Source organism: Periophthalmus magnuspinnatus, chromosome 2 (assembly GCF_009829125.3).
Source record: "Periophthalmus magnuspinnatus isolate fPerMag1 chromosome 2, fPerMag1.2.pri, whole genome shotgun sequence".
Taxonomy (NCBI): Eukaryota; Metazoa; Chordata; class Actinopteri; order Gobiiformes; family Gobiidae; genus Periophthalmus; species Periophthalmus magnuspinnatus.
In genome coordinates, this window is record NC_047127.1 from 17,727,577 (window position 1) to 17,742,734 (window position 15,158).

The 15,158-nt window shown below is 39.0% G+C and overlaps 1 protein-coding gene across 1 annotated transcript in view; it reads right to left on the reverse strand.

Moving 5' to 3' along the window:
* The window catches only part of LOC117381323 (partitioning defective 3 homolog B-like), a 235,094-nt gene that overhangs the window by 70,644 nt on the left and 149,292 nt on the right, over positions 1–15,158 (reverse strand). Inside the window, exon 20 of the mRNA XM_033978278.2 lies at positions 3,088–3,184. Coding sequence (XP_033834169.2) covers positions 3,088–3,184 — 97 coding nt within the window. The remainder of the gene's footprint in view (positions 1–3,087; positions 3,185–15,158) is intronic.

Sequence of the window (15,158 nt, forward strand, 5' to 3'; positions counted from 1 at the left end):
ACGTATACTTTAAGGTTAGAAACAGAGACATTTGAAAATGAGTGGAAAGACTGGTTGGATTTTGTAAAACCACTAAGATCGGACTTTATTTAAAAAAAAAAAAAAAAAAAAAAAAAGCCGTTGTTCCCTGTTGTTCTGGTTCTGCTACTCAAATGTGTTATTTTTAATATTATTGTTATTTTTCACTTCATTTTATTTTATGTTTTCTAATTATGAAAAAAAAAAAATAGATGTATGTCAGTTGTACATTACGATTACATTCTGTACTATAAAACTAATACAAATAAAATAAAAAAAATAAATAAAAAATAGGTATAAACCAAGTTTGATCCAGGACTCAACCAGGTCTAATCAAGGACTAAACCATGTTCAACCCAGGTCTTAGGACTATGAGGACTTAAAAGAGACTAAACCAGAACTAAACTAGGACTAAACCAGGATTAAACTAGGGCTAAACTAGGTCTTCCAGGACTAATAAATACTCCCTACAAAAACTGAACTGAACCAGGACTAAACCAGGACTAAACCAGAACTAAACCAGGACTAAACCAGGACTAAACTAGGACTAAACCAGAACTAAACCAGGACTAAACCAGGACTAAACCAGAACTAAACCAGGACTAAACCAGTTCTCAACCAGGTCTGAACAAAATCTTAACAAGATCTTACTCAGATCTAACCCAGCCTTACATTACATATTATTTACCATACATTTTGTTTCCTGTACCACTAAATTCAACCTCACAGTTAAAAGAAACCTGTGATGTATCTCCTACTATTTTTACCCAGAATTCTTTAGTGTTATCGGAGCCGGCAGGGGTGCGGTCCCCCGAGGCCTTGATAATGAAACACTCTGGGTTCAATCACGCCCTATGGACTCAATGTGGGAATGGAAACTGTGCAAAAACCAAGACTAGGAGCAAAAACAAAATGGCTGACAAAATAACTGTGAAGAAATAATCACGTGAGAATCAGCATGGAACTAATGGGTGAAAGAAAGATACAAAAATTATAAGTTTGATATGGCAACTTCAGCCACATGCGGAGGAGGTATAGAGGTAGTGGTAGCAGCAGCAGCAGTAGTACAAGATAAACCTGCATGCATACATACTGTACAAAGATAAACCTTAAAGTAAAATAAGACTAACACAAAACTGAACACAAAACTGAACACAAAACTGAACACAGAACTGAACACAGAACTGAACACGGATAGAACAAGGAGTAAACCAGGACTAAACCAGGACTACACCACCCTTCCTCCTGTGTGCTCTTCTGTCTATTTCCAGATACTTATAAACAATAGACAAACCAAGACTAAGACAGGGTTTAAACCAGGACTAAACCAGGATTAAACCAGGATTAAACCAGGATTAAACCAGGATTAAATCAGGACTAAACCAGGACTACACTCCCTGTCCCCCTATGCTCTTGAATCTATTTGCAGCTCCTTGTTAACATTTGAGCCGCACCTCCTTTCTCCTCTCTTCATTTAGTTTATGGAGTCTTGCATTAGACAGTGACATTTCAATTCCCTAACCTCAGCGTTGCTATATCCAACACAACAGGTCCCATATCCCAAGTGTTTTCCTACAATATCGATCTCTTCATTTACCTTCTGAACGCTCACAACCGTACCATGAAAATCAATAAGCATTTATCCAGCATTTGCAAAGTGGATTTTTTTAATAGCACGCTCAAGGATGCAGAAAATCGCACTTTGATCGCAATAACACAGAATCACAAGTAGAGGAATCATGGGAATGTTAACTTATTCCATACTGAAATTATATTTAAAGGCACTGTACCTGATATTTACTGTCTAAAAACATGAAAAACAGAACTAGTTTATTGTGAACAGTTTACAGTGGGCCAAAGTTATTCCTCACTTACCTTATGCATTCAGAGCATCCTAATAATTCTCCATGATGAGTTTATATGCACTTTCAGAGACCAGAGTGGAGTTTTGATGTCACGGTAATGCTAACAACAACATCCTGATTATGAGAGAACAATCACAGTACACAGCATACTTATTTTGCCCTCAAGTTCTGCTTATACAATATAACTGTACTGGGGCAAGACACATTTCGCTCAAATACATGGGGAAAATTAGGTACAGGCCCTTCAATTAATCTCTCTCACACACACATACGCACGCACACATATTCAACAAGGACTAAACCAGGACTAAATCATGAATACACCTCCCTTCCTTCTGTGTGGTCTTGGGTCTATTTCCAGCTCCTCATAAACATTGAACAAACCAAGACTGGAGGACTTAAACCAGGACTAAACCAGGATTAAACCAGGATTCATCCAGAATTGAACCAGGACTGAACCAGGACTAAACCAGGACTAAACCAGGATTAAACCATGATTAAACCAGAACTAAACCAGGATTAAACCAGAACTAAACCAGGATTAAACCAGAACTAAACCAGGACTAAGTTAGGACTACACTCCCTGCGCTCTTGAGTCTATTTGCAGCTCCTTGTTAACATTTGAGCTGCTTCTCCTTTCTCCTCTTCATTCATTCATAGTTTCAGACCGCAGCAGTAGTAGTAGCAGTAGTAAGAGTACTAGTAATAGTGGCATCAGTAGTAACAGTGGCATCAGAAGTTGCAGAAGCATTAGTAGTAGCAGTAGTAGTAGTAGTAATAGTAGTAGTAATGTGCATATAAAACAGAACCAATTCGTGTTTTTTTTGGGCCTTCTACTCAAGAATTAATGACCCTGACATTTTTTTCATTCAGGAATTTCCCAGTTGGAAACAAAATATACTGGACCTAAAAACACTAAAAACAAATAATTTCTTCTATGAAATGTAAAATCTAATCATATGATTTTTAAAATGTTATTCAACTAAATACAATAAGGCAACAAACTCAAACTGTAAACATTCTTGGAAGATAATCTTAAAATTTGCTCAAAATACAAAGCGGAATTTTGATCAAAAATTTTTTAGACAAAAATAATATCACAACCACCAACACAGCACTTTTGATTTTTTGTATTTTAAACCAACCATAAAAATATATATGAAAAAAAGTTTGTACAAGTTTAAATGTTATAAATTTGACTTACCCGATTTGGATCATATTCCAGCACTCTGCGTCGGGCTGCATCCAATTCATCGTATCCTGGGACTGCTCTAGTCGCTTGGTACTCCCTCTTCTGCCCACTGTAAAACAAAGAAAAAAAAATATGATTAAAAACAAAGATCTAGTTAAAATGAAAAGATAAATGTTGCCTTAAACTAAAGTTGAATGATTTGGATAAAAATATCGAATTGTGATTTGTTTGACAAGCCTTGTGATTGAGATTTATGATTTATGTTTTAATAATAAGATTCTACTCAAAGTTCACACTTTAAACACGTCCAGAAGAACTGACAAAAAGACTGAAATCTGAAATAACAAACTAATACAAAAATCGCATTTCAGAACATGTTTGTACAAATCTAAACCACAGGGTTAGACGTTTTTATGCACAATGAGAGAGGAGATTTTGTTTGTGGAAGAAATTATGGGACTTCAAAAACTGCAGTCTCTGCAATTTGCTAATCAAATTTCAATGGCAATTCATCTTACGGCGCATCTTAAATCCACTGGTACATTTTTTGTCCAGTTACATACATATTTGAAGAGATAAACGCACAGAGAGCGAAAGGTATAAAATGATTTGTGACAAGACAAAGGTGACTCAGTGAAGGAGCCACAGAGGAATCCTGGTTTCAAATCTCAAACAATCCAGGATTTGTCAAGGAAAAAAAACTGAAAGGTGGATTTTTAGACGACCAAGGTAAGACAGTAAAAAAGGTATTGAATTGGTATTGTATGTATTGAAATACATTGGTTTAAAGGTGCACTGTATAACATCTGTGGTGAGACAACCTGCTTGTCTCCATGGAGATATAAGGAAAACATACTAGAAGAATTAACCATATTATCTTTAAAAATAATTGTATATGTACAAAAACAACTTTTCTAATGGGGTTGAAAAACATGTATTATTACATCAAGTTTAATGCCTTACTGTGGAACATTCCAGCAAAAGCAATGACATGGAGGCGGACTCTGCACAAAAAACACAGTGCACCTTTAATTGACTTTATTCAAGTTCCATAATTTCCAGAGCATTCTTCCCTGTAGGATGGCTAAACATGTGCTCTGATTTTGAGTGTACACGTAGTGATGCAATACTGCGCTATGGGAAACTGCAGAGTCATGACACAGACAGGACATGTGAAAATGTGCTTATGGTTTTCTCTGAGGCAAAGTGACTCATGAAGAAAAGTCTGCAGATATCAGAATGACGCAACCACATATTTGCGTAGGCAGTTAAACAATGCAGCCATTTTATATAGAGGGGCTTAAAGAGCAGACAACAAGTTTTCATGTTTTTATAATTATTCTGACTTGGTTTGCTGGGACAGTATGTGTGCTAAATATTTATCAGAGTTTAACACCAAGTCGCAGTTTGTGGAAAAACAAGTTGAGAGGAAAACTACAAAAATACAGGAACACATTTAGACCTGTTCTGTCTTATTTTATTTTATTTTAAATAAAAAATAAAATAAAATAAAAATTGCTCTGCACTGGTTGGCATCGGTTGATATTGGGTATTGGCAGATACTTAAAGCAATCAAATTGTAATCAGCACTGAAAAGGCTGGATGGGCACGTCCCTACATATGGTTATACAACTCATTTCATTAAAACACAGTTAACATACCTATATTATATTTATGATTTTACAGACAATCTTGCCTAGTTTTATCTTTTTTTATTTTATTTTGGTGAAGTTTATATTTTCACTTCCTTGTTGGACATCGGCAGCAGATATGACATGATAAAAAATACAAATGTAACATTATGAGATACATTGGCCAGTAAATTGTCTTATTACACTATTTTATAAACTAAAATGGGATAATGTCTGAACCAATATCTCGGAAGGTGCTATCTGAGCCACCAAAATGTTCAGTATCAGCACTGATATCAGAGACCGTATCGGTGCATCTCTAGTAAATGCGCCAAAGTTTCCTAACAGAAATCTTTATGATAACCTACCACTTATTTTCTACATTCTTCCCAAACAAGCTGCAGTTACTCATACTAGAGATGTTTTGCAGTTTTCCGGTGTTCCTGTAGGATCCATTAGCAGAACCCAAAGCTGCTAATTAGAGGTGTCATGTTGATTGAGTGCGTGTGCCTCTCCAAATGAAACAACAGTGTAATTATGTCGTTATGGTGCTGAGTCCATCACTGACAAACACAAATATTATCCTATTAGAAAACAGACAGTAAGGATTTATTATGAAGGGCTATGGGAGGAGAGAGAGAGACAGTTTAGCTCGGGTTATGCATAGATTAAACTAGGTAACAGTTTATATCAACTACACCTTAACTTGCCTTAATAAAGCATAAGCAAAGACTTAGTTCACAATGAAGGAATGGTTTATTAAAAGGGCATGTACCTGTTTTTTCCCCATGTATTTGAACAGTACAGATATACTGTATAAGCAGCTCTTGAGATCAAAATGTGTGCTTTTTATTGTTCTATAGTCAGGAAGTGCAGTTAGCATGCTAGTTGTTGTTAGGATAACTGTGATGACAGTTAAGTATTTGTCCACTGATCTGAAGGTTAGCGGTTCAAATCCTGCTCTCGATATAAACATCACTGATTGGTTGCGGTGTGATTCCAGCTCTCACAGTTGAATACTGTTGTTGTGTATTTGGGCAAGACACTTAACTCACCTCGTCCCCAGTGTCTCTGTATACCGGCAGATGAATGTTTGTGTGAATGGGTGAGTGGTTCCTTGATGTAAAGTGCTTTGAGTGCCTTGAAGGTGGAAAAACTCTGCTCTGGACTCTGAAAGTTGTGAAAAGTCATAATAAAGTCATTGTGGTGAATAATTCGGATGCTCAGAGTGCATCAGGTAAGTGAGGAACAACTTTGGACCACTGCAAATGGTTTAAAATGAACTAGGTCTGTTTTTCATGTTTTTAATTAAGCAGATGGTGTTGGGAATTGGGCCACTAATGAAGTAGTTACTGAGTATTTTTTAATAAACATTTCATTATGAACGAAGACTTTGTTCATGCTTTAGTCGGGGTATTCCAATTCTATTAACTTACAATTAACAGATTACTCAAACTATATATATATATATATATATATATATATATATATATATATATATATATATATATATATATATATATATATATATATATATATATATATATATATATATACTATGATATCTAAAACCTCTTCAGGCAGGATTTTGATGAGGGAACAATGTTATAACATGGTAAAAATCTCCCCAAAAATAATTTTTACATAATACTGAAGGGTAATGAAAGTATAGTTATCTAAAATGTGCTTGTAAATGTCTTGGTTAAGATTCAAGTATCGCACAAAAAGTGAATTGACTGTAAATTAAAGGTTCCCCATGTAACTTTTCTGGTCAGGGTGTGCCTCTTCTTTGTCTCCATAGAGGTGCAATGGATTTTCTTAGTGTGAGTGGATTTCCATGGAGTGTTGTCACAATACAGACTTGGGACTCAATGCTGACTGATACCACGATAATAATAATGATACAAAAAAATACAAAACACACTTCTGTGTAATCCCTCAGTGGTCCAGGTAGGTTCTATAGTGGTCCATGGGTGCATACTAGTCTATGTGGTTTATACATGTCTGATACAGCTCAGGATCAGTCTAAAGATATTCAGGAAAGGTTCATTCTAGGTATAATTTTGTTTTTTAAATCTCATTTTGAATACAAAATTCAGAATTCCACCATATTTTGTACTAAACTCTCTCCCTATTTTTGAAACCCATTCACAAGCACAGTCCTTATGTTATAAAGCAGTCTCCCTCCAGTTAGCTTTCACACAGGTCAAAAATAACCCAGCCTCTAAAGCCACCCACGTCTAATAATCCAGCGCCAGCCGGAGTAACCATGGCAACAGCACTCACAAGTCTATGTGTGTGGTCCTGTAACAGTGTCTGTATTCACTGTCTGAGGAGGGGGATCTATGAGCAGTGCAAACAATGGGATAGCATAGTTTAAAATGGGAAGTGATATTGTACATACTCCTATATGGGTATGCAGACAGAGGGATATATGGACAGCTTTCATATACATCATTGGACACAATAAAGTCACTTCTCTTGAAGTGACTTTATTGTTACTAAATAGTTACTTCGAAACCCGCAGTCCAAGCTTACGGCAAGGTAATTAGTAGCTCAGTGTTCCAACATCCGCAAATGGCAAATGCTATCACAACTTGAGATTGACGAGGTACAACACAAAATATGCTACGTCAAGGGGGAGCAGCAGTGATCCTAGAGATGCTTCAATATAAGAGCAACCACGGGAGCCATGAGAAACAATACCCACCATGAAAAAGACAGTTAGAGAGTCAAATCAAGGCAGTGCAGAGAGAAGTGAGTCAACTGTCTGAGGCCCAGAGAGGTGCGATGAAAAAACAAGTACCCAAGAGGTACATCCAGATGCCCATACCTGAAGCATTGGAAACTGCCAAACAAAGGCTCCAAGGGCATACGATCCTGATCCAGATGGATCCCTCAAAGGGTACAGTACCATCCAACTATCAGCCAATAACCTGTCTCTTGACAACATGGAAGCTCATATCAGGCATCACCATGACTAAAAATGATAAATGGGCACATAGATCAATACATAAGCACATCACAGAAGGGCATTGGCAAAGATACCAGGGGAGCCAAACATCAGCTCCTGGTAAACCGAACAGTCGCCTGATGACTGCAGAACCCATAAGACCAACCTGTGCACTACCTGGATTGATTACAAGACAGCCTACGACTCAATGCCACACACGGATCACTAAATGCCTGGAGCTGTACAACATCAACAGGACTCTAAGAGCCTTCATTGCAAAGTCAATGAGGTTGTGGAAAACCACCCTTGAGGCCAATGGCAAGCCACTTGCACAAGTGACCATCAAATGTGGCATATACCCAGGAGACGCACTGTCCCCACTGCTGTTCTGCATAGGTCTGAACCCCCTCAGCCAAGTCATCAACAGCACTGGCTATGGATACCGACTCAGGAATGGGGCCACCATTAGTCACCTTCTCTACATGGATGACATCAAGCTGTTCGCTAAGAATGAGTGAGACATCGACTCACTGATACACGCCACCAGGATCTACAGCACAGACATTGGAATGTCATTTGGGCTTGAGAAGTGTAGCCGGATGGTGACAAAGAGAGGGAAGGTAGTCCACACAGAAGGGGTCTCCCTCCCAGAAGGAAAAATAGCAGCCATTTGACCACAGCCAAATACCTCAGATGAGTATGGTAAGTCCTAAGGAGTCAGCTCAATGGCAAGAACAAGACCCAGGCAATAAATAGCTATGCCCTGCCAGTAATCCGATACCCAGCAGGAATCATAAGCTGGCCAAAGGAGGAGATAAAGACCATGCATGGCAAGTTCCATCCTAAATCCAGCACCCTGAGACTGTATGCGAGCGGTAAGGAGTGTGAGAGCCACAGTCCAAGATGAAACATCCAAGATCCATAAGTACATCAAGGACAAGACCCTCAAGGGGTGCTGGAGGAACCATCATGGAAGGACAAGCCCCTGCATGGGATGTACCACTGGAACATAACTGAAGTGGCTGATATCAAGAAATCCTACCAATGGCTTGAGAAAGCTGGATTGAAGGACAACACAGAGACACTCATCTGCACAGAAGCAGGCCTTGAGTACCAGAGTGCTAGAGGCCCAGATCTACCACACCAGACAAGACCCAAGGTGTAGGCTGTGCAAAGAGGCCCTTAAGACAATCCAGCACATAACTGTAGGGTATAAGATGCTGGCAGGGAAAGCATGCATGGAGCGGCATAACCAAGTGGCGGGCAGAGTGTACAGAAACATATGTGCAGAGTACGGACTAGAAATCCCATGGTCAAGGTGGGAAACACCTCCAAAGGTCGTGGAGAATGATCTAACCAAGATCCAAGGAAAAAGGAACATGAGAAACTAGAGAAATTCCAGGGGCTCAAAGAAGAGCTGGAGAAAGCCTGGAAGGTGAAGGTATCAGTGGTGCCCGTGGTCACTGGAGCACTCGGGGCAGTGACCCCCAAACCGGAGGAGTGGCTACAACAGATCCCAGGAAAAACATCAGACATCTCAGTCCAAAAAAGTGCCGTACTAGGAACAGCAAAGATACTGCGCAGAACCCTCAAGCTCCCAGGCCTCTGGTGGATACAGGCAGATACTTAAAGCTGTAGTATTGGAATCGGTATCAGAACTTAAAAAGCTGGATCGGTGCATCCCTGCTTAACACGTAAACACACACTGTCCATGTATATCACATCCCCACTCCTCCTGTCAGTCCAACCCATCTCTCTTCCACCTTCTCCTCTTTTGTCTCTCTCTCTCCCTTCCTCTCTCTCCATCCTTCCTCCTCTCTCTCTTCCTGTTTTCTGCCTCCCTCTCTCCCTTTTTCTCTCTATCTCCCTCCAAGTAAACAAGAGAGAAAACTGGGCATTTTACCATCTCTTTTGTCACTCTCTCTTTTTCACTCTAATTCCTCCCTGGACATTTTCATTAGTTTATACTGTGTCAGGTGTGTGTGCCTTGATGGGCTTCACATGTGATTACCGCTCCTCTGCTAGCATGACCCACGCCTAAAAAAGGTTAGCTACGCTTGTCAAATTGTATTAGCCACAAGGCAGTTCTTTGTAGTCACCGGAGCAGGGATAGAGAGATGAAAGGAGGATGAGAAGATGTGAGGAGTTTTCAAAAAAAAGACAGAAAAAACAGACACCATTGTTGAGAGAAAGGAGGACAGCATTAGAAAAGAAAGTTCAAAGTTCAAAGTATGACGCTAGAAGTACAAGTGTCCAAGTTTACCAAATCGATTTAGACATGTTTGACACATTTCTGAAATGTTAAGAAAAAAATTTGATTTTTGAGTGGAATATTATTAGCATTATTAGTATTAGAAATCAGCCCACAAGATGTCACTGAGGTTTAGGGTCGTCAAACATTCAAGTTTGTAAGAGATAAATAGTTACATTTTTTGTGAACATGATAATCTAACCCAATAGTTTAAAGGAACTGCATGTAAGATTTTGATTTAAAATTCCATAAACATGACCTCACTGTGTCTCCAGGTACAAGGTAAACATGTCCAAATCAAATATAGCTTTTTCTTATAATAATTCTACAAAAACATGATAGAACTTTATAATTTGGTGTGTTGGTTCAAGACAATTATTCAATCCCCTAGTCAATGGAGAATAGAGTTCAGGGGTGGGGTTGGGGGTAAAACATGTTACAAGTTTAAATAGCCAAACCAAACCAATAAAAGGTAACATGGTGATCTAAATCTGTTATATTACCTGTAACAACAGGTAATACCCCATAAATAATACCCAGCTTTATACTAACTGTGTGTAGCCTGCTTTTTACAACCATATCTGAGCCTGTGTCCAGAGTCTTAACCTGCAGATAGAGACACAGAAGTGTGTCTCATCCTCAGTATATGGACAAGGCCTCATGTGACAGAACCACCACAATTCACTCACTGAGCTGCAGAGGCTGCACCAGCACCAATTCATGATTGGCTGCAGGTGCTGGGGTTTAGATCAGCTGTCTGCCTGGTTAAATGCTCCTCTTACAAACACAGACACCACATTAAGCTCATGTTTTTGCACAATCCCTTTCATTTCTTCCACTATTGCTGCTATTAAAATACTGCTTTATTTCTACAGCAGTTGGCAGCTCTTCCTTCCTGTTTCACAAAAGACGTTTTACTCCGAGCGAGAATTAGTCTTCCAGCTAATCAACTTTTTTACGCTGCACACTCGGATGAAGAAAGCAAAGAAAAACATGCTGCCAGTGCCATTTTAAAGGATAAAAAGACATCTCACCAGCTTCAAATGAGTTTATTAATTAGAGAGAGGAAGAAAGAGAGAGAGCCTATCATACACGGATTATATCACTGTAAAGTGGACTTACTTGAATACTTGTGATACTATTGATTTCAAAGCACAGACCTCCACTAAGGCATTGGCACTATCTCGCAATGGAAAAAATATAGTGCCCAGATCTAAATGCTTATAGTTGTATTGTAATGATGCAAAATTTTATTAAAATGTACTATGTAGTTGGTCTCCATGGAGATGTTATTGCTGTGCCTTCAATGTTCCACAGTATGGTATTAAATGTCTTAATTTCACATTTATTAATTTACAGATGTTTTTATTGCTAAGAATATACCTACCTCCTTAGGCAAGACACTTTACCCACATTGCCTAGTATGAAAGTGGTGTGTGCTCGAATGATAGGTGGTGGTCGGAGGGGTCGATGGCGCAGATTGGCAGCCTCGCTTCTGCCAGTCTGCCCCAGGGCAGCTGTGGCTACTATAGTAGCTTACCATCATCAAGTGTGGAAATTAATGAATAATGACTATAGTGTAGCGCTTTGACAAGCCTGTAACGCACATTACAAGTGTAAGCCATTAATATTGCTGCTGCTACTACTACCACCTACCACCACTACTACTACTACTGCTACCACTACTGCTAGTGTTACTAAATTGCTAAAAAGATACCGCAAAACCCCAAAAAAAAGGTTTCCTGAACAAAGAAATATTCTTTAATAATGTATAAATATTATCCAAAAATCCTGTGAGATTTTCCCGATAACTTTTTTAAAATATTATTTTTAAAATCCTATAACATTGCAAAAGCCAAACAAAGAATTCAAATTTTTTCCCAAAATAATCATTTTCAAACTTTTTTCAATTAATTTATTTATTTTAGTATTTACAAATACTATCTGCAAATCCTGCAACACTGCAAAGCCATCAGAGAAAAAATGCGTAATAATGAAGAAAAAAACATATATAAATCGCACTGGACTATAAATAGCATTTTTTGGGGGAATTTATTTTACAAATTCCGAGACTAAGAACAGACATTTTATCTTTAAAGGCAGGTTATAATAATAACAATATAATAGAGAACAACAGGCTGAATAGCAGTACAGCACGCTAACGTAACACATAGGCAACGAAATGAATACGTGTCTGGTATGTTAGATATTAACAGTTATATAAGTATGAGTATAAGTCAATTCAATTCAATTCAATTCAATTCATTTATTTTTGTAACGCCCAAAATCACAACAACAGTTGTCTCGAAGGGCGTTCATGTTTTGGTTGATGGGGGAAACCGGAGTACCCGGAGGAAACCCATCCAGACACGGGGAGAAAACATGAAAAACTCCACACAGAAAGGCCTGGTGACCCGGGGATCGAACCAACCTTCTTGCTGTGAGACATGAGTGATGGCACTCAGTCACCGTGCCGCCAAGACACAAAAACAAAACAACAGGAAGAATCAGACACAACAGGAAAAATCAGACACAACAGGAAAAAATCAGACACAACAGGAAAAATCAGACACAACAGGAAAAATCAGACACAACAAGGAAAAATCAGACAACATAAGAAATCGGCCAGGCGAGGGGGAGGAAGACCAGACGAGGAGGAGGAGAGCCGGGCGAGGAGGAGGAGAGCCAGGCAAGGAGGAGGTCCAGCTGTCATCGGGGCATCTGAAAGAGATACACTCCACAGGGGGAGTGGGACAGGGGACAACAAGTCGCACTCCTGGACAAACTATGAAAAAAAGTGTGGCTTATAATCCAGAAAATACGGTAGGAGGTTTCTTGGATCAATTCCAATAACACTGCAATAGTCAAACAAAAAGGATCTAATTTTGTTTTTTTTAAAATCATTTACAAATATTATCAAAAAACCTTCAACACTGCAATGAAGTAGAAGTTAAGGTGTCTTTATTTGTACCCTTAAGCAAATCTGGTTAGAATTTACCCAAAATTTAACCATCCATTCCATTTTCTTTCACTTATCCGGAATGGTCGCGGGGGCAGCAGTCTAAGCAGGAACTCCCAGACGTCCCTCAATCCAGACACGTCCTCCAGCTCCTCCAGTGGGACCCTAAGGCGTTCCCAGGCCAACCGAGAGACATTAGTCCCTCCAGTGTGTGTATTCTGTCTGGGTATTCCCCGGGGCCTCATCTCAGTCGGACATGCCTGGAACACCTCCTTTTGGAAGAGGCATCCTCCCAAGGGAGGAGACAGGAGGCATCCTGAGCAGATGCCCGAGCCACCTCAGCTGGCTCCTCTCGACGTGTAAGAGCAGCGGTTCTACTCCGAGATCCTCACGTGTGACTGAGCTCCTCACCCTATCTCTAAGGGAGCACCCAGCCACCTTGTGGAGGAAACCTATTTCAGCCGCTTGTATCCGCGATAGGATACAAGCGGCTGAACGTAGATTGACCGGTAAATCAAGAGCTTCAACTTCAGCTTTAACCAAAATTTAACCAAGCAAAGGATAACATTGGAAGTCTCTTGAGCAAAAAATATTTCAAATTATTTGCAAATACTACCCAGGAATCCTGCAACATTGCAAAAGTTGGAAAAAACACACTGCTGAATATTTTTCCCCAAATAATTAACAAATCCCCAAAATCCTGTGAAATTGCAGTACCAGGACAAACGATGAATGGGGAGGCGCCCCCCCCAAATAATTCACAAATATTATCTCAAAATCCTGTAACATTGCAAAGCCCAAACAAAGGAGAAAACGGGAGGTTTCTTGGACAAACCGCTGAACTGTGAACAAAGATTTGAAAGAAGTTGGCCACATTGTGAGAAAAGCAACTACCCCACAGCGTAGTCTGCACCGGGAGCAGGCTAATTAGAGGTGAGCAGTGTGCTAGAGGCTGCTACTGTGGTGGTGGAGGGACAAAAAAAAAGGATTTATATAAAAAAGAAGAAGGAAAAATAAGTGGACAGGAGAGAAGGGACACAAAGAAGTAATAAATATCAAAAATAGTCCATTTTGTTGTTGAATCTGACATGGACACTAAGCTGGCATTAAAGTGCGTGCGTCTGTTTGACCACCTGCAGACTGGAAATGATTGGACAGAAACTTGGGCAAACAAACACAGGATTGGGACAGAGAATAAAGTTACGAGTGAAATAATTAAAGCCTCAGTATGTAACTTTTTAGCCAAAAAAAAATGTACATACTTTTCATTTTGGTTGTGTTTATTGCACCAAAAAACAAAACAAACTTATTATGAGCAGGCTTGCTTCTCCATAAACCTGACTCTTATTTGGCCTTGTTGTTTCCATAGAAATGTTGGTTCCTTTGCTACAGCATTCCACAGTATTATTAAATTAAATATAAATATATCTATCTCCATGGGGAATGTTCCAAAGTGTGGTTTTAACTCCCTATTTCCATGGAATCATGCAGGTGATGAAATCTTCAGAAAGTTACACAAGTTAAAGGTGCATTGTGTAAGTTTTCTGGTGAAGGTCCAATATCTGTTCGTCTCCATAGAGATGTCATTGCTTTGCCTGAAATGTTTGATAGATAAAGTCATCTATCTAAATGGAGAGAAGTCGGTGACAACACTAGGCCATGTTACAGGTCAAATCTGTGGCGAGGCGACCCCACTCACTGAAAGAATGCATGTTTTTTAAGGTATTTTTAGCAATGAAAACACTTGTAACTGAATGAATGCAAGACAGTTTAATGCTGTACTTTGGGTTATTCCAGATGGAAGCAGAAGCTAGTTTCCCTATTGATTACATTGTACTTTAACATAAAATATCCAAAACGTAAATTCACATCTGAAACACAGCAATAGTAAAAAATCAAGTCTATTTCAAAACATTTCCTGGCCTCTATTCACTTTCAGACGTGTCAAGTTGTGTAGCGTCTAAATTGTCAATATCTGTCAGCACAAAATCAGACATTGAAAGTGAGAGAAATTCCCACCAGACTGATGAAACAGGATAAAAATAGATTTGTTTCTGACAACAAAAGCAAAAACATGCACCCAAAGGACCAGCTGACTTTGCTTGTTAAAAGTTGCAAGTACCTCTATAAGCAATTTTCACACACTTGTATTTCTAAAGTGTGGTGTGATTTGGAGAAGAGCTCAGACTGTGGTGGAAAAAAATTTAAGCCACACTATGTAACTTTTCAGCCAAAAACTTGACTAAAATAAAAGCATGTGTTTTCATTCCGGTTGTGTTTATTGCACTG